This window comes from Mesoplodon densirostris, chromosome 1 (assembly GCF_025265405.1).
Source record: "Mesoplodon densirostris isolate mMesDen1 chromosome 1, mMesDen1 primary haplotype, whole genome shotgun sequence".
NCBI classification, from domain to species: Eukaryota; Metazoa; Chordata; class Mammalia; order Artiodactyla; family Ziphiidae; genus Mesoplodon; species Mesoplodon densirostris.
Genome location: NC_082661.1, coordinates 221,965,170 through 221,986,429, shown reverse-complemented (window position 1 = coordinate 221,986,429; position 21,260 = coordinate 221,965,170). Strand labels below are relative to the sequence as shown.

Genomic DNA, 21,260 nt, shown 5'->3' with positions numbered 1-21,260 from the left:
ATCTATATTTCTCTTCAAAAGATTACTTTAAAATACAGTATGATTAGGGCTTCCCTGGTGGCGCAGTGGTTGAGAATCTGCCTGCTAATGCAGGGGACACGAGTTCGAGCCCTGGTCTGGGAAGATCCCACATGCCACGGAGCAACTAGGCCCATGAGCCACAATTACTGAGCCTGTGCGTCTGGAGCCTGTGCTCTGCAGCAAGAGAGGCCGCAATAGTGAGAGGCCAGTGCACCGCAATGAAGAGTGGCCCCTGCTTGCCACAACTAGAGAAAGCCCTCGCACAGAAACGAAGACCCAACACAGCCAAAAATAAATAAACAAATTTAAAAAAATACAGTATGATTATATGTGACGAATATCCAGTCAATTCACAATTACATTATTAACAAGGATAAATAGGAATATCTTGGGAGAAAGTCCATCTCCACATTATATAATTTCATATTCTAATTTTTGCCAGATTCTTTTTTTCAACTTTTTCGTGGAGTAGCTGTTCCGGCTCTTCTGATTTCTCCTTCTTGCTATTTCTATCCCACTCCTGGTAGAGTCACTCAAGAGTAATTAAGTGATTTGATACCAAAAACAGGGAGCCATGAGAAGGATGAAAAGCACGATCATCCTTTCCCAAAGACACCAGATCAAAGTCAGTAATAGCTCTGCAGTAGCAGCCAAATCTTGAAAAGTTATGTTAAAGCTGAAAATAGAGCATAGTTGCTCCCTGCGGCCTAATGAATGAGGCTGCCTTTGCTCTAATGCTTTTCATTCCTACTGAACTTGCAGGACTCATTCATTCATTCAAAATAAATATAATGAAACTTAAAGTAGCCATTATGTACCATGAAGAAAAACATGAAGCAGTACAGGGGGATAGCAAGTGAGAGGCGAGGCACTCATTCATTTTAGTACGTGGCCAGCAAAGGACTCTCTGAGTCTAGCATTTGAGCAAGTGTGGGGGTGACCTTCATGAAGGTAGGGAGTAAGAGTGTTTAAGACAAAAGGAGGGACTTCCCTGGTGGCGCAGTGGTTAAGAATCCGCCTGCCAATGCAGGGGACACGGGTTTGAGCCCTGGTCTGGGAAGATCCCACATGCCGCAGAGCAACTAAGTCCGTGCGCCACAACTACTGAGCCCATGCACCTAGAGCCTGTGCTCCACACTGAAGAGCAACCTCCGCTTGCCGCAACTGGAAAAAGACCGTGCGCAGCAACAAAGACCCAGCGCAGCCAAAAATAAATAAATAAAATAAATAAATTTATTTTAAAAAAAGACAAAGGGAGGAGCAAGTACAAAGATCCTTGGATGGACACAAAGTCAGCAGTTTTTAAGGCCAGCAGGGAGGCTTGTGTGGCCAGAAAAATTGCCTTTGGGGGCAAAGGACTATATGAAGATCATAAACTCAGCTGGTCCCTCTGCATAAACACTTGCTTATTTATCATGCCTCAGATTTACCAGTAAATGCGCTTACTTCTTTTTCTATCTGAAGTCTCTGTGAGGATGAGTAAAAACAGCTCCATCACTTCCAGTTGAAAGTACATTTAGGAAAAAAAAGGAGAAGCCTTTCTTAACATAAAAGAAAATTCTTTGTATCTATGTTAGTCTTCAAACCACGTGAAAGTGACAGGTACAATGCTACAGAATCATAGGTAGGTCTTAAAATTGGAAAGTCCCTCTAGTCCTCTGCATGTTGGTACATAAGATGCAGTTATTCCCAGCTGAGAGTGGGTTCCATTTGAACCCAGTGATGATCATAACTTGATTAAGGTCGCACGTATTGATAGAAAATAAAAACAAGGTATATTGTATTGCTTTCCTATAATAAAAGCATTTGTAGAATACAGGGTGGTCATCTCTAGAGAAAAGTAGGATTGAGCATTAAATGTGTACCATATAATACATTAGGCAAAGTGGATACTCTGAATTAAAATGTCAGACATGTAGACAATAAACTAATGTAAGGCCATGAGATGTGTACTAAATACATGAAGAGGTGCCCTGCTGTGGAAGAGGATGGGAAGGAGCCCTTCTACTTCCTGAAAGGAATGTTCATCCTTCTGTCTCCTGAAAGGAATGTTCATGAAGAGATTGCCATTGGTGGAGTGCTGTGAAGTTCAGGCTAGGTTCCATTAGCTGGAGAATTGTGGTGAAGGCATTCCTGGCAGCTGAGCAGTCCTCAAGATCCTAAGGACCTAGGAGCAGTGTTTTACGGGGCCCTTGTTAAGGGCCAGGTGCTGCATGCTTCATGGTGTACACATTTGAGAGTCCACACGGCAAGCTTGCAAGGTTGAGTTGACCTCAATGAGGAAACAGAAACTGAAAGAAGATACGCAGTATGTCCAAACTCACTCAGTGAGTGATCAGTACTAAGGAGAATCGGAGCATGTGCTAACCCATGTGGAGATGTATATGTAATGATAGTCTGAAGATTGGATAGCAAGCTGACTTATGGGTGTCAGCGCGTTTAAGAAGCTATTGAAATAATCCAAGCAAAAGATGTTGAACTAGCTGTGGGTGGAGAGATGCAAGGGAAGAGGCAAATACAAGAAATTTGTGAAATGAGACATTTTAACATGTAATGGATGGATACGGATGGTGGTACACATTTGTCAGGTATAGCTGTCCAGCACAGTCCTTACATTTTGGTAATTTGCCATATTATAAGGGAACCAGAAACCTATCTTTCAAGAGCCCTTGCACTTCAGGTGCCGCAGGTTGCCTAGGATCCACCAATCAAACGAATGCACACAGAACTTCTGCTTCAAAGTGAACATCTTGGGGAAGCAGTGAGCAGGGAAGGCAATTCCTCTGTCAGGTGGGAATCTGAGGGACCAAGAGTTGAAGAGCATCTTTCTCAGCATATTGGGGACTAATTACACACCATTAGCCGGAGCTTAGGCGTTGGCTCTAAATAACAGTAAAGGATTCAGAAATCTAAAATGTGGATTAACACCGCCATTCTCCATCCTATTTTTCTTTGACTCCTTCATTTAGTAAATGTTTTATGAATCTCAACTATGTGCTAGGTGCTGTTCTGGTCTAGGTACTGTGGATGCAGCAGGAGCAAAGCAGACAGAAACCCCTTTCACATGAAGCTTTTCTGGCTAGGGTGGGGTGTAGTGGGCAGAGGAGCTCAAAAAAAAAAAAAAAAAGCACCAAGGAAACAAACTGTATAGCTCTTCAGGGGTGATAAGTGCTTTAGATAAAAATAAAAGAGGGAAGCGGATATAGGGCGTAAGAAAGTGCGTATATATATACATATATATATATATATATATATTTTAACATCTTTATTGGAGTATAATTGCTTTACAATGGTGTGTTAGTTTCTGCTTTATAACGAAGTGAATCAGCTGTACATATACATATATCTCCTCCCTCTTGCATCTCCCTTCCACCCTCCCTATCCCACCCCTCTAGGTGGTCACAAAACTGATCTCCCTGTGCTATGCAGCTGCTTCCCACTAGCTATCCATTTTACATTTGGTAATGCCCATGCCACTCTCTCACTTTGTCCCAGTGTCCATTGACAGATGAATGGATAAAGAAGATGTGGCACATATATACAATGGAATATTACTCAGCCATAAAAAGAAACGAAATTGCATTATTTGTAGTGCAGTACATATATTTTAAATAGCATTCTCAAGGAAGTCCTCACTTTGAAGGCAGTGCTCCAGCAGAGAGTTGGAGGCTGGGAGGGAGGGAGCCAGGCAGATACCTGGGGGAAGAGTGTGACAGAAAGGTGCAGAGCCCCAAGGTGGAGTGTGCTGGGTGCATGGTGAGGACCACGAAGGGAAGTGGGTGGTGGTAGGAAATGTAGTCCAAGAGGTGGATAAGGATGGCAGACTGTGGGTGGGGAGCTAGTTTTTTAGCTCTGGTCAAACCTTTTAAAGATTGTTCCTTTCACCTTTAATGAGAGGAGAAACCACTAGAGAGTTTTGCATGGAGGAGTGACAGGATCTGTATAGGTATTAAAAGGCTCAGCCAGCTGCTATACTGAGAATAGATATGGGAGGAGAGGGCAGGAGTGTGACAAGGATGGAGCAGAGAGACCAGTTAAGGGACTGCTGGAACCATCCAGGTGAGAGATGCTGGTGGTCAGAAGAGGAGTCAGTCACAGAAGGCCACCTGATTCCAGTCATAAGAAGTGTCCAGAAGAAGCAAACCTACAGAAAGTAGATGATTAGTAATACAGGCTGGAAGAAATGGGAGTGCACAAGATTGCTTTTTGGAGGGTTGAGAATGTGCTGAAATTTATTGTGCTGATGTTTCACAACTGTCTGAATAGACTAAAAACCAGTGATTGAATCACACACTTTAAATGGGCAAATTGTATGGTATGTTAATTATATCTCAATAAAGCTGTTTTCAGAAGAGATTAGGTAGTAGTATTGTGAGAAATGGTGAGATACTGGAGATACTATGCGAGTAGAGCCCTCGAGATTTGCTAATTAAGTAGATGTGGAATAAGAGAGGATAAAAGGAGTTAAAGGTGGATTCTTTCAGCTTAACTAAAAGATGAAGTCGAGGAAAGATAGTGAAGCAGCAGGTTTGGGCATAGTTGAGGAATTCTGTGTGGGCCATGTTAGCCATCTTCATAAAATTGTGGAGTAAGTAGTTGTACATATTATAAACATTAGATATATATGTGTATGGTAAGGTTTTTTTTCTGGTTATGTGGGATTACACTGTCTACTATATGGAAATATATGAGGTTATCCCTATTTTATGGTTATTTAATCATTTGATTAATGCTGTGCTGCGGTTAAGAAATGTAATGCAAATAATGATACACATAAAACTGATTGTAAAACAGTCATCATAATGAGTAATAAAACAACGTTGTATTAGCAGATCCATGGGGAAAGAGACTGAAAAAGAAAAGTTGGAAATTTGACCAGTTGTTTCATCGGCAACTTGCCATTAGTTTGTGTAGTTGTCATGTAATGTCAGAATTCCTTAACAGTCCCCTGAATGTAGCTCCTACTTCCCTAATCCATAGATCAGATCTTTTAAATCTGTTATACTCTCTGGTTTTCTCTCACAAGTCAAATCAGCCCCACGTATTTTTGCAGAGCCTTGGCTGGAAAACTTACAACAGCCCTCTCTCTCCATGGCTCTTTTTTTTTTTTTTTTTTAAACATATTTATGGTGTCGTGGAAGATGCCCACAAACACCTTGTATTGTGAGCCTGCTTACAAAAGGAGAATTGTTTTCTGTCTCTTCAATAGTCAGAAGAGACTGAACTTCCACAATTGCATAATTCCCAACTTTATCTTAGCAGTCATGTCATGGGCATACCACTACTTCTATATGAATGTGTGAAAATATAGTATGTTTTAAGTAAAAAAAAGAAGAAACTCAAGAGAGCCAAGGTAGAGGTAAATGTGAGTTCTTACATATATCTTTTCCTTTAAGTCTTTTCTTTGTCTTGAAAGAAAATAAAAGTTAATGTGTCGTCCCCGTTGTGCCTTTGCAGAGAAGAGAGTGAGAGTGTGCTGACGCTGAAAGGCCTGACACCCACAGGCATGCTCCCCAGTGGAGTGCTCTCTGGAGGGAAGCAAACCCTGCAAAGCGGTAAGCAGGCCCATTGGTACGACACACCGTGTGCAGGCATCTCAGTCAGCCGTGTCGTTAGAGCCCTGATTTATTCACGCATTTAAGGTCCATCTTGGTCTTCAGATCTTCTCAGCTGGAAGAAGGGCTGAGACCCCCCTCCCTTCCCGCACCTCCATCAGTTTGACCAGTCGTCCCCACAGAGTAGCTCCCTCATTTGCTGGAATGTGTTCTTGACCCCGCTACCCCCATGTCCTCATTTGCACATTAACCACAATTTCAGGCCTCGCTGTAATACAACTCATTCAGCTTATCTACATGCACAGTAGGTTTGACCACTTGGAGCCAAGCAGTGGATAAAAACAACTTTTTAATTACATTTTTATAAAATGTACTGGTTATCTATTGGATTGATGAAATAAACACACACACACATAAATATCCATGCCTAAGTCTAGGATTTAGTGGAGAATGGAGGAAGAGAATAAAAAGGATGATTTTGTTATCCACTTGAATAGAATTGAAGTCATTGGTGTCCTTTCTCTGACTTATTCATTCAAAACATAAGAGAGTGAGTACCATCATATTTTATTTTTAAGAAAGGACGAAAACATTTCCTTGGAGGTAGATTTTGTATTAAAATCTGTAGTTCTCTGGATGAGTGCTGTCCAATAGAACTTTTTGTAATGATGGAAATTTATCTATCTATACAGAAGCCACTGGCAACATATGGCCATTGAGCACTTGCAATATAGCTCTTACAACTAAGAAACTGAGTTTTTTATTTTATCTAATTTTCATTAATTTGATTTAAATAGCCACATGTGGCTAGTGTCTACCATATTAGACAACCTAGTCAGTGTGCTCTTTTACTTTTGTTACTTTTGTTATCTATTTTAACTAATATTATCATTAATTAGAGTCCAATTTTAGCATACTTTATGGAAATTTTGCTTTTAGATTAGACTCTAACAGAAAAAAAAATGAAAACAACAATACACTCGAACATTTTCAAAGCAATCTCAGCCTCTTGCTTATTTCCCTGTACCTTTCCCTGAATCTTTGTTTGTGTTTTCTTTTCTATCCCTGTCCCTCAGTCTAGAAGATTCTGGTATTCTTATGGTAATGTTATTTAGATACACCTCTTTTACATAGAAAGTGATGCCCAGCTTCATGGATATTGTACTGCTAAGATCACCTCCTAGCAGCATCACTAAAATTTTCTTTATTTTCATATGAATTTATTCCAACATCAATGTCTTCAAGTTTCCACAAAAAGAAAAAAAATTTTCTAAATGAAGGTAGGAAGATACCACAGTATTGAAGTAAGTTCCTCATTTAATTTGTAGCTAAAATTTATCTTAGTAACTTCAGGAAAAAACCCACAATTTTCCCACCAAAGTAACATGCTGTCTAAGAACATTAGCATAAATGGATCATTTATTATATGCACAAAATGCACAACTACCTAATTGACTAAAATCTGCATAGTTTCTGATAAGCACAATTTTAAGGTACAGCAGGTGTATTATCAGAAACTATGGGCCACAGTTGCTTTAGAAGAATACACTTAATAGTGGGCAGTACATATTTCTAATATGTTGGTCCTGGTGCGGTTCCAGATTTTTTGCTTTACTTTTAAACTTAAGTTCTTAGAATTCTTTGTTTTGTTTCCAGATTTTCACCTGTATTTTAACCTGGGTTATTCAGTTTCCTGTTCTGTTGTTTTATTTTAAATCCATCTGTTTGTCATTTGGTGTTGAACTCACACACACACAAACACATACACACAGCCGACATCTTATTAGTCCTGAGAATTTGAAAAGTCAGTGTATATTTTAAATCATGTACATTAATACAGTTTCAGAATTCATTGTCTGATGCCCTTTAATTTGTCTAAAAGGGGAAACTACTTAAGTTTTACTATTTGGCTTTTCTCCATGGTGGTAACCAGTCTCCATTTTTATCATAAGGAATTTAAAATGCACTGTAAGTAAATTATAGTGTACATTTGGCAGTTGCTCTAGTTTTAAAACCTTAAATTATAAGAAATATGCAAATTAAAGTCAAGGGGTAGGATTTTAATATTTAAACATTTTAGAATTACAGAGAAGTTTTGCATTTTAGCACTTAATTAGGGAAATATCTCCTAACCTTGATAACATAGAAAGACTCATACATCTTTAAAGCGAGAATATAGACCCTAAGCTTATTATAAAAATTGCTGATAAAGCAATGGGCTCTTAAAATTTTGCCTCTGAAATATGCTGAGGTTTCCGTATTTAGACGGTCCTTTCTTTAAAATGCTGATAGGGGCTTCCCTGGTGGCACAGTGGTTGGGGGTCCGCCTGCCGATGCAGAGGACGTGGGTTCGTGTCCCGGTTTGGGAGGATCCCACATACCGCGGAGCGGCTGGGCCCGTGAGGCATGGCCGCTGAGCCTGCGCGTCCGGAGCCTGTGCTCCACAACGGGAGAGGCCACAACAGTGAGAGACCCGCGTACCGCAAAAATAAATAAATAAAATAAAATAAAATAAAATGCTGCTAGAATTATTGCTGCTACTGGCATATTATCACGTGATTATAACATTTCAAGAATTTTGTTTCTAAAAATGCTATTCCAATGAGGAAAACTGATTTTAAGCTGGGTTACCTGGCAAAAGAAGTCCAGGCTATCCCATCCCCATCCTCTTCCTCTTCCCTTTCTCCCTCACTTTCAAAACACGCTCGATGTTTGTCTTTAAAGAGTCACATGTGTTACCAACTCAGACGCAACTCTAAATTTGCATCCCCCCTGCTTTTCTATTACACTAGGAAATCGTGCCATTTAATATTAAATAGTGTGAATTATTCCACTGACATTATGACAACACTTCAAGCTCTGCCATTTGGGGGAGCATTTTAAAACTATAAATTACCAATCATAGCAGTGGGTTTATCATACTTCATGTGAGTCAGATGCACATTTTCGATTGACCTAGTCCCTTGTAGATTCAGTCTAAGTCAAAGAAACCTTTCCTGAGTGTTTTCTTAAAGGGTTAATCATTTTGTCCTGTATTTAGTGAACAAAATCCAAATCATGTCACTCAGATACGTGTAGCCAGCTCATTAAAAAAAACAAGAAAAAAAACCCCATCATTTTCATGGTGTTTTTTCTTTCTTTTAAGTATTTCTATTTTGTCCGTGCCAGAATCCAGCACTTACAGGAACATTAATCCTCTTAGCTTCCTTGATCGTCACTGATTTGTTCTTAGAGTTAAAAATCCTCTGCTCATTTTTCTCATTCATTTTGCACCCCCTTTCTTCTCTTCAGCTACTGTTGAGGCTATTGAGGCTGATGAAGGTAAATTGGCCAGTCCCCTTTCTGTTGTACCTGCAACAGACAAGGGCTCTGCTGGGTGTATTCATATCTTTCTTTCTTTCTTTTCTTTTTCTTTTCTTTTTTTTTTCTTTTTTTCTTTTTTTTGCTGTAGCTTGTACAGAGTGTGTGGGTGTTGGGCTAACAGTTGTGGCTCAGTATTAACCAAAATGTTCTTGCTTTAAAGGGGAAAATGTCCTTTTCTGGTTTGTTTGTTTGTTTTTTTTCCCTTAAAGCTATGTTTGACTTTGTATACAATGATCCTAGTATAATCACAGAAAACAAAAGGATTATAGATCTTGAATGATGTGGGGTGGGGTTTATGGCAGCCGTTTTGACAAATAATGGATAAAACAATATTCTTTGAGCTGAACCATGTCCCTCCCTCAAATCACTTTCAGTCGGCACTGAAAAGGAGAGAATAAAAATAGCTTTATTAAGTCTAGTCTTCAGAAATTTCTAGAAAAAAAAATTCATTTGAATAGTGCTTTGTTGTAATTCAACATTAATTTTTGTCTCCAAAAAATATTCCAACAAGAGACAGCTGTGTACGAGATAAACAGTTCTGCTAGTCTTATGAAATTTTAACATACTGGTATTTGTAGGATGGTTAGCACCAGCAAAATATTCTAAAGAGTTCAAAAATATCTAGTGGCTGTAGAAGTGGCCGGTAACAAGCATAGGGAATATTGAGTCATCACTCAACTGGTTAGTGTCCACCGAGTGCCTGCTTTGCACCAGGTACTATGCCGGGTGCTTCAGGAGAAACGAGGCACATTCATCACCGACTGTGTCCCAGCACTGCTCGAGGACAATAGAGTGGACCCTCTCGCAATTCCTTTGGAATCAAGTGCTTCTGAAGCGTAGAGTTATGAGAGAACTGCCTATCCAAATAGTTTTTAATCTGATACTTACCACGCCCTCTGGAAATTTTAAAAAGAATAATTTGAAGTTCCCCTTTAAAACAAAATTTTTCAGTTGTATTTTGTTCTTGCAAGATAATGTTTTATTGTTCCCAAAATTGTGTGATATGGTGCTTTGGTATGATGTAAAATGTGCCACTTTAGACTCTTTAATTTGTACGTGATTTGGATACAGTAGGGGAAATGACAGCACTGTAAGAGAAAATACAACTGCTTCCTAAATAGCAGTGAATAAACTGCTATTTATGTGGGAATTCTCTGTTCCTCTTGGCAAATTCTAATCTGCAGTGTGCATTCTTGTTGATAGTTTGGCTGTTTTCTGTGGTTTCTGTGACTCTTGTGTTGTGTTAAGTATACTACCAATGTAAATTGCTAATACCCATCGTCTGACCAGCAACTACAGCAGAGCACACATTCTTCCAGACCAGGGTAGACAGAAATGATTAGAAATGGAGCCCCATTCCGGACATAGCCATTGCTCTCGCTAGATTTTGAATTTCTACGCTGTCACCCTATTGGCTTTATTTTAAAACTTTAAACAACCTAAAAGAGAGATTCCACTTTTACCATTTCAATTCGTAAAATCACTTCATCAATTATGATGACCAACTTTTTATATTTATTAACTGTGATGGAGTGATATTCACAGTAGTTTAGCAAAACAATAGAGTACTACTTTTGTCCCTCAAAATCACTGAGTTCATTTTCAGGGTGGGTGCTCATCAGACAGCTCTATTATTTTGCGATTTATGACTCAATGAGAGAAGAATTAAGAAGCTTTGCTTTGGGCCTTGGTCTTTTCCCATTTCCCCATCTTCTTCCTCTCATAGTTGACTAATCACCATGACGCTAACCTTTAAAATGCAGAGGGGGAACAAACTGTTTCTCATCGTTTAATGAGTTTGGAAGCAACTGTGTCTATCTTTTAAGAATCTCATCCATACTAATGAAAGGCACTGTACATTTGTGTGGGAGTGGCTAGCAAAGTTTCAGCTTGAAACTGCTTTCCTTTTTTTCTCAAATAGGGTAGGAAGGATAAAGGTACAATGAAATTGTCCTTCATCAGCCATGGAGATGCGACCCAATTCAGCATCGGTGATTGGCCCTTCAGTGTCTGGCTTGCATTTTCACAGGGAGTAAAGCAAACTGATGTCATTGGTTCCCCATCTATGTACTTTATTTTCAGATCACTGGTTGGTGCACCTACTGAAGAAATCATTAAGCTTCTTGCACAAATGCCTTCTCTATCTCTGGAGCACACTAGGGTTACTGAAAAAAACCAAGTATCAATGCTCCCCCTTTGTGAATTCCATGGTTTCACTGAATAAGGCCAAAACCATTCCCATTCATTTTTGCTAAAAGTTGAAAAACACATTTTCCCCTTGTTATTCTTGAACCAGCACTTACGTCTACGTTGATCTACTAAGAAAGAGTTTTTCTTCGATTTAGGCAGTAATGGACCAGATAAACATCAGTTTGACCTGTTCACTGCTGGAGGGCAGACAGAGTTTTTCTACTTCGTGATCTGATCCTGATTTTTATGAGTTTCTTTTACCTTGTCCCCACTCCACATGTTTCCAAAGTTGAGTGGAGAAGAAGGAGTTTATAATTTCATTTTTTTTCATGCCACTGTTGAGTTATTTGCCAAGAAAGTCTTTCTGGGATCCTGAGATGGCATGGAAACGCCCCAAGTTCATGCCTTTTATAACTCCTTTTAGCTTCTGCTCTAAGCTCTTCACTAGATTTTAGGTCTAACTGCTTCAGTGATCCTCCTGAATTTGCCATTACTAGCACAATGGAATAGTAAACTTAGGGCCATTTCCATTCTTTCTAGGTTAGGGCATTTGATACACAGTAATTGTGCCAACGACGTGGCCAGTTTATGCTGGGCCTAGAGACCTTTCCCTGGTAGCAGCCTTTCTCTTTACATACCACTTCGTGGATCTAAACTTCCATGAAGATGAGAGAAACGTTTACATCTTACTAACTTGAAGAGGACATTTCGGTTGGCAAGAGACATTGGCTGTTACCAAACGTCTCGGTTATCTTCGGGTATGGTAAGGAGTCTGTTGTGCTGTGTTCAGGTCCCGTCACTTTGTTCTCTACTAAAGGATTCCCTCTCTCACTGCGAAATCTCTAACATCACCTGCTACAACAGCTGTGCCCTTTGTTTTCCTCTGACTAACCCAGTTTTTCTTTTTTTTAATGATTTTCTGTTTAGCTATCAAAGGATTTTCACCACAACATAAGATCACTAGCTTCGAGGAGGCCAAGGGCTTAGATCGAATTAACGAGAGGATGCCACCTCGCAGAGATGCCATGCCCTCTGACACCAACCTTAACTCCATCAACAAGACTCTCGCTTCAGAGACTAACGGCACGGACAGCAATGGCAGTAATAGCAGCAATATCCAGTGACCACTTCCTGTTCACTCTTTTGTTTTTTTTTTGTTTTTTTTTTTTGGAGCTGCAGGGCGCGATGGGGATTGCTGCGTATCAGCAGTTGGATGTTCTTGCCTCTGATGGTAGCTTATTTGCTCTGGGGCCAGGAGTTGGATTCAGTTTACACTATCATTAGAAAAGAGGGAGAGAGATAATAAACTATATTTTGGTGAGGGTTGTGATTAAACACCTCTTTTGGGTATGCCTTTTAAAAATGCTTATAGGAAAAACAATTTAAAAAGAAAGCTAATGCTAGTATATACTGCAATGTTAGGGGAATGGACATGTTTTCCTACTGCATCGGGGACTTCTAGATAGGTTAATGAGAGGTCTTTTATTATGTTACTGGACATGAAAACTTTGTCTAATTTCTTACTCTATTGTACGTTTACAGTTGCAGCACTAAAAATGGATGACATCAAACATTTTTAACAAAATGATGTACAAACTAAATAAGGACTATTTATTGATAATGTTTTGCTACTCTTGTCAGACAATGGCTATAAAATGAATTAGGCAGTCTTAAAAAAAAAAAAAAGCAGAAAAAGAAAAAAAAAAAAAGAATGTTGCAAATTTGTTAAAATGCCAAAAAGGACAGTTTAATTTTGTACAGATTATGCTTACCTCAGGTTTCTTTAGTGTGCTTGAATGCCCTTGTTTCCATATAACACTTATCTTATTACTTTGGCAATGAATACCTTTTCTTTTAAGTTTTAAAAAACTGGAATAATTACATCTATCTCTTTTTTTTTTTGCTGTTTATATTTAGGGGTTTTTGTTGATAAATCAAGTCTTGGTTGTGGCTTGCTGAATTAAATATTTATGAGTGGTGCATTTTTAAGTATAGTAAACAAGACACCATATTAAGTACAGTGATAAAGCATCTATATTCTGTAAAAAAAGAAAATCTGCCTATGCATGTTTTTTAAGGAAAAAAATGGCTGTATCGGCCTGTATGGGACTGTAATGCGCTTAGTGGTCTGACATATACTGGAAATGTATGTATACTGGCGTACTTTATATTCTCTAAAATGCTTCATGCCTTTGAAATTTTGTAATCAAAAAAAAAGCTTTGAAAAAATCTAAAGGGGAGAGTATTCTTAAAAGTTTTTAACATAAGCTTGTCAGTGCACATATAGATGGTTAGCATGTTTAGCAAACCTTGTGAAATTTAAATAAATTCATAGTTACATGTGAAACTCTAAATGCATGGTCACTGTTAATGTCATAACAGTTGAGTTATTTTGTTAGGTTCTGTCATGTGCCACAAAATATGTACTTTTTTCACTTTTTCCCTTTGTATATCAGTTACGGGTTACAACTGGTTCATTCTGAAAACAACAACAACAACAAAAGTCCATTCATATTTTTTAACAATTGTATAAGTGCCCAAGTAATTCACTACAGCCTAAAGCCTTGCCTTTGTAATTTGACTTCTGAAATGTTGGCAATCAAAGCATGCACTTGTAACAATGAAAAAGAAAAAAGCATTTTATATTACTACTCAATAAAATGTGCATGAACTTAAAGAACTCTCCTCCTTTCCCTGAGTCTGCTGAAGGGATTTACATGCACAATTACCATGCTGTCTTCTAGGTGCTGGGTCCACCCCAGTGCATCACAGATTGACTTGAAGTAGCTGCTCGAAGGGCCTTGGGCTCTCAGGTGTGGTGCCTACTTCTGCTGTAAGAATCTTGGTAGATTTTTGTCTCAAATCACACAAGAGAAATATATTGAAGGAGCATATGTCATCTTCTGGCTCCCTCAAAGGTGGGAGCCCGTTCAGAAATCAGAGCATTCCTTTTTATTGAAAAAAAAAAAATGTTATCCGTTGTTGCAGTTGTACTGGATGCCCTGTCTGCTCAATCGAAAAGAGCTAAGCACCTAAATGCATTTTCATCCCAAGAGAGTTGCATTTGTATCGATATGAAATTTGTATCCCGTCACTTTAGCTAATATCTGATCACCTGAAGATTTAAGATACACCAAATTTTAGTTTGTTTCTAACATTGTTCATTTTCAGTGCACTTTGTTTTTATGTAATAAAGTATGCTGTTATATTAAATAATAAGAATATGGCAATTAGTGATCTAGTGTACCAAAACAAAGATTTTCTAGATATATTCTCTGACAAAAACTATCCCAAATTTATTTCAATGAACTCAAACATCCCCCCGACCACCATGGATATTTTTCTGCCCTAAAAAAAATGACACCCAAGGAAAATATTTAGATGCAATATTTATTAGAATGATATGAAAGAAATGGTAATTCTGGTACCAAGGTGTTTATTTTCTTTCTTATAACTGCAGAGAAAATATCCTGACAAAAAAAACCCCTTTTTTTGGATTCCTTTCTTTTACAAATTGTGCTGCGGCAACTATGGCATAGAAATAAACATTTGACATTAAAATAAGCAGTTGATGTGAGTATTGCTTGGTCTTTCTGCTAAGTAGTTAGGAAAGTAATAGTGTATATTTTTGCATTATAATTCAGTCTATCAGGGAAATCAATGCACAACTGAAGTTATTTCTCTAAAAGCGATAACAACTGCCAGATCATCAGTTATTAAATCTATCTCTTTCACTTTTGGAGAATCTGTTGGATTCTTCAGTTGCTTATTCCAGTGACTCTTTGGCTAAACACACACACACACACACACACACACACACAGAGCCTCCTGTCCTATGCCCTCCTTCATCCACCCCCAAGGTGACTTACATCTCATGGGCTTCAAACTCAGTGCTGACTTTCATCTAGCTTTTCAAGGATTAAGAGCTAGATTTGACTACTGACCCCAAGTCAGCAGTTTTTCTTATCTAAAATATCTTCTACTTATATTCTTTTAAAATATTTTTTGAAGAAAAGAAAGAAAAATCTTCAGACACTAAACTTGTATGAGGAACAAAGTGGCGAGGGGAGGAATATCTTTTGTCATCGACAGTGCCATTCCCTAGGACAGTGTGTCAAAGGGGAAGTGTCTTGTGGTATCGGCCCAGAGAGTGTCATGGCGATGCTGAATCCCCCAGGACGGTCTTGTCCCTAAACATTTCTGTCCTTCCCACCCCACCACATCCATGTGAAATAATAAACTTGAGGACACATCTATCTTTCTGCCTAGAAACCAGGGCCCGGACTTGAAGCCAACACCACAAGAAGGGACCATGGAGATGACTTAACTGTCTCACACTTGCCCTCAATGACTTCATATCTCCCACGTACTGGGTCCCTCTTGTCACACTCCATTGAGAAGCAGGGACCTTGCAGCTTACGCTGCCTGCCTACACTTCTTCAAACCTGGAAGCCCCTTGAGTTGGGCAAATCTGAGATCCCCAGACTAAAGATACGTCCTTTTCCCATGGTAGATGGCCTTCCACTTTATTCACTCTACAACCACTGAGCCTCTGCTATGTTCCTCTCACTGTTCTAAGCTCTTATTTTTTCCACACACACACAAATGCCTGGCAATCTTGACAGCCTATCAATTTTCGTTATGATGTTAAGTGTCAGCATTCCATCAAACAGTAAGGCAGTGTCTGGCTTAACACTGAGCTGCTTTGTAATGCCATTTTTATGCTGTTTCATGGATATTCCTTTTGTATATATTTTAAGGTAATACTAACCAGAAAAGTCCCTGATAAGCTCCTTTCATGATAAATTTATTTTTTTATAAATGCATACATAGTAATGGGAGGCAAGAAGTAGCCAAACAAATGTACCTATTCCTGGTGATCACGTTTTCAAGAGGCAACATTGGCAAATTTGAATCATGGGGAAATGGGGAACCAGCAGGGGAGAGGGTCTATTTTAGGAAAGATTAAAGAAACCTAAAAGGTGAACAGAAGGCGACATAATAGCTATAATGTTGAATTGATTATTCCAAAAGACCTTGCTTAAATCAGAACGATGGGGCTTCCCTGGTGGCGCAGTGGTTGAGAGTCCGCCTGCCGATGCAGGGGACGCGGGTTCGTGCCCCAGTCCAGGAAGATCGCACATGCCGCAGAGCGGCTGGGCCCGTGAGCCATGGCCGCTGAGCCTGCACGTCCGGAGCCTGTGCTCCGCAACGGGAGGGGCCACAGCAGTGAGGGGCCCACATATCGCAAAAAAAAAGAAAAAATCAGAAGGAGCTCTCTTCAAAGGTAACATTGAAGTTACCCTTCAATAGGAAGAGTCTGAATGTCCGTTTAATTATTCAGCCTCTTGGGAGCACAGAACTTTGATTTGCAAACTGTTCCCTAGACCCCCATGTTTTACAGGAATATTGTCACAGGGCTGAGGTTTCTGCCTCAACCAAAACAGCCTTTTTATCTATTTTGTACATTGTGTTCTGTATCAGATGTTAGTTGAGAAGAGTCTCCACTAGATTAGCAAAGCTGGAAACTAACTATTTGCTCAGAACAAAGTTGACTTCAACTCCAGTCTTAAGGGGTTCTTATTAAGGTATATTTTGAAATCATTTTACATTAAGTGCTGGGGACATGCAGGTTTCTTCCCAATAGCTTCACATTGTCTACAGCAGGGGTCCCTAACCTGCCGGACCACGGACCAGTACCGGTCTATGGCCTGTTAGGAACCAGGCTGCACGGCAGGAGGTGAGCAGCTGGTGAGCGAGCGAAGCTTCATCGCTCGCATTACCGCCTGAGCTCCACCTCCTGTCAGCATTAGGGTGAGTTGTAAAATTATTTCATTATATATTACAATGTAATAATAATAGAAAGAAAGGGCACAATAAATGTAATGTGCTTGAATCATCCCAAAGCCATCCCCCCACCCCAGTCCATGGAAAAATTGTGTTCCACGACTCCGGTCCCTGAAGCCAAAAAGGTTGGGGACCACTGGCCTACAGCACCGAGTCCGACATCTTCACAGTGGCACGTGAGACCAATCACAATCTGACTCTTGCCAATTTACCCCCACTTTCCCCAACCTGACCTTGAGCTTCCACCATGCCAGGCATTTAACAATGCTCAGAAAACACCAGGTTTCCTTAAGCCTCTGTGTCTTTATTCATGCATCTTCCACGTGGAATGACCTTTCCTTTGCAGATGTCAAATTTGCCTTAAATACTCGGACCAGGCGTTCCCACCTCTCTAAGTGCATAGTGTCCTGTACTGCCTCTATTTTAGCATTTAATACACTGTATCATTGTTTATTGTCTTTGTCTGGTACTTCAGTAGGAATTGTTGCTTATCTTTGTTTTCTCAGTGTGTATAGTACCTGGCATAACATTTCTTGGAAGAAAGGCAGGGAAGGAAAGAGAACAAAAATGTTTTTCAGCGTGGTCTCCTGATAAGGGTTACCCCAGAGTCCAAGTGGCAAACCCTTATTGAAGGACCGCAGAAACACTTACCCCAGTTCAGTTTTCCCACTCTTTCCCATAAGTCTCTCCTGGGGCCTGAAGGTCTGGAATGAAACCTACATTTTAATAAGCATCCACCAAAATTCTTATGATCAGACAAGTTTAAGAAACCATGTCTTAGTTTATTTCTATAACAAATTTAAAGCTCAGTCCTATATTTCCAATTCAACGGATTGTCTGGCATGGACAAATATTTTACCACTCACTGTTGCTGCTACACAGAATTATGCATAATGAATTTATTTATTTTTGCTTATAATTGCTTAATGAATATGAATTTAGATGAAAATATGGGAACTATTTATTTATGTAAACCTCAACAACTACTACCAGGCAGGTTATGGGGAGGAGGTGGTGGCCTTTCTGAGTTTATAAGACTTCACCAGAAAAAGGAGACTAGGGTGGTAAATCTGTACACTCCTCTGTGAAGAATCAATGAAAAAGCCTTCTGTGTCTCAAAGAGAAGGAAATGCTTTCATACTGAAATAATTGCTTCCTCCACATTACCCCTCCCACTATAACAGCCTCACCCACAATCACCACCAGCTTGCTATGATTTGTTCAAAAAAGACTTTTTGGATGTACAGTCGATGCAGTTTAATCTTCAAGAATCTCATAATGTACCTGAAGTTTTACCATGAGAGAGACATTCCTTTGGCTTCAATAACACTTTCTCCAAAAGTCCTTTATTAAAAGACACACAGTAGAGAAGGAAACCACAAACCACTGTCAGCTGCTAAATCTTAGAGAGAATTAACTTATCCCAGTTCTGACAGGGCTGGCCAAAGGCTAATATAGATAGGTGTTTTTATAGAAAGGGGAAGGCCACAACTGGAGCCTGGGATGGCACTTGGGACAAGCAGGCAGGAGCTCTGGCTCTCAGAGAAAAGGACTCCTATATGATCAACTAGCCCGTTTATTGTGTAGCTCTTTGTGCTGGGCATGGGTCAGCAGAGAGGAGCACGCAGTGAAATTCAAGACCATCTCTCCTTTCACAAGATGCTGTAGCCATGAAAATAAATCAGTATTTTGTGCTACATATGCTCACTTTTGTGCAGTGTACTCTATATGAGTTCCAGTGTGGAGTTAAACCTGAGTTGGAATTTTTATAGCTCTGCTGCTTACCGGTTATCTGTGTGACCTTGAGAAGCTTCCTAAGCTTCTCATTTTTTTTTTTTTTTTTTTTTTTTGCAGTACGCAGGCCTCTCACTGCTGTGGCCTCTCCCGTTGCGGAGCACAGGCTCCGGAAGCACAGGCTCAGCAGCCATGGCTCACGGGCCCAGCCGCTCTGCGGCATGCAGGATCCTCCCGGACCGGGGCACGAACCCGTGTCCCCGGCATCGGAAGGCGGACTCTCAACCACTGTGCCACCAAGGAATCCCTAAGCTTCTCATTTTTAAACCTCATTTTTCCTTTGGCAAAATGAAGGCAATAAGAGTAATTAATTCATAAAGTTTTCCTGGGGATTAAAAAGCATAATGCAAATAAAGTACTTGTCATGGTGGCTGGCACAAAATAAGCACTCAATAAACATGTGTTTTGGGGTGTGATGTTCAGTCTCATATAGTCGCATGGGTCCTTACAATAAATATTCTGTAGATGAAGATCCTGTGTGTGTGTGCGTGTGTGTGTGAGTGTGATGGGAGTTGGGGAGGTATGTGTAGTCAGAAAGTCCTCCTAGAAGAAATGGCATTTGGTTGACACCTTACTACGAGGCAGGATTGGTAGGGGAGAGATGTTGGGGGAGGGGATTGAAAGGCACTCAGCCTGGTAGAAAAAGTAAGAGCAAAGGAGAAGCTCCACCAGAAAAACAGTGATATGTCAGCCACTACGGTTAAAGCATAAGAGTGGTGGCTCACAAGAGGAGAATGATAGGTGAAAGGGGACCCAAATCAGTTATTTGTATCAGGAGATCTTTCAGCTGCAAGAAAGCAAATACTGATTAACTGTGCTCAAACCATAAGGGCATTTACAGTTACTGATGTGGACGACACTGTATGGTTCCAGGATTAGTTTGGTGGCTCAACATCATCGTCAAGGACCTAGGCTCTGGCTATGCTTCTTCTCACACACTTCTGCTTTTGGTTTCTCTCTTCATGGTTGCAAAAGACTATCACAGCTCCTGGGGTCACTTCCTTACACCACTAAAATAAAATATAAATAAAGCAAAGCTTCAATTACTTCTTAATTTATTTCTTGCTGTGGTCATGTAAGCACTGCTTTGGCAGGGTTATAGTAAATCTAGAAAACGCAAAACAAAAGCATAATATGTAGGAGGGTTTTTTGGGCTAAGGTGGATCTTTCCATGGAGGAGTCTGATAAGGATTGGACAAAGTTTGACACAATAGCTTAAGACTGGTAGAAATGGGAAGGGAAGGGTTACTAACTGAATTTTGAAGAGTTAGCAATAAATATTTGGGTTAAAATAACATACTTTTTGTCTCAAGTTACTTTTTTCAATGGTTGCATTTATTTTTTAATTTATTATACTGAAATATAGATGATTTACAATGTTGTGTTAATTTCTCCTGTACAGCAAAGTGATTCAGTTATACATGTATATACATTCTTTTTCATATTCTTTTCCGTTATGGTTTATCACAGCATACTGAATATAGTTTCCTGTGCTATATAGTAGGACCTTGTTGTTTATCCATTCTATATATAATAGTTTGCATCCAAGATTACAAACTTGCAAGTTTTTGAACAGAATAGTCCAGAAATAGACACACACAAATGGTCAATTGAGAAATGTGCAAAGACAGTTCAATGGAGAAAGGATAACTTTTTCAGCAAGTGATACTGGAACGACTGGAGATTTGTTGACCAAAAACAAACAAACAAACAAACACAACAACAAAAAAAACAGTGAATTCAACCTCACACCTTACACAAAATTTAACTCAAAATGGATCATAGGCTCGAATTTTAAAGCACAAGGTATAAAATCTTTAGATGAAAGCACAGGAGAATATTTCTGTGACCTTGGGTTAGGCAAAGATTTCACATGTATGACATCAAAAGCATAAGTTAAATAAGAAAAAAATTGATAAACTGAACTTCACGATACTTAAAATGTTTTTGTTTTGTAAATGGCATCTTTAAGAAAATGGTCTGGGAGAAAATGTGTTCAAAATCACATCTCTATCAAGTGACATATATAGAATATATACAAATTTCTCCAAGTAAAGCAACAAACAAACAAACCAATTAAAAAATGAGCTAAAGATTTGAACTAACACACCAGACAAGGTATAGTGGTGGCAAATAAACACATGAAAAAATGCTCACTATCATTAGTCACCAGGGAAATATAAAATTGCAATGAGAAAGCACTATACATCTATGCAAATGGCAAAACAGACACACAGAGCAAAATTTTTAAAATGACAATATCAAGTGCTTGTGAGGATGCAGAGCAATTGGAGCGCTCATACATTTCTGGTAGAAATCCGGAATGATACAGCCACTCTGGAAAACAGTTTTTCATAAAGTTAAACAGTTTCAGATAAAGTTACCATATGACCCAACAACCCCATTCCTAGGTGTTTACCTTAGAGAAATTAACATTTATGTTCATACAAAAATCTGTACACAAATGTTATGTTCATGAATAACTACCCC

At 39.4% G+C, this 21,260-nt stretch overlaps 1 protein-coding gene across 1 annotated transcript in view; it reads left to right on the top strand.

Annotated features, from left to right (window-relative positions):
• PPP3CA (protein phosphatase 3 catalytic subunit alpha) overlaps positions 1–14,693 on the top strand; it is a 303,762-nt gene extending 289,069 nt beyond the window's left edge. The window contains exons 12-13 of the mRNA XM_060115458.1: positions 5,479–5,576; positions 12,057–14,693. Coding sequence (XP_059971441.1) covers positions 5,479–5,576; positions 12,057–12,253 — 295 coding nt within the window. The 3' untranslated portion in view covers positions 12,254–14,693. The remainder of the gene's footprint in view (positions 1–5,478; positions 5,577–12,056) is intronic.
• Positions 14,694–21,260: the final 6,567 nt, after the last annotated feature.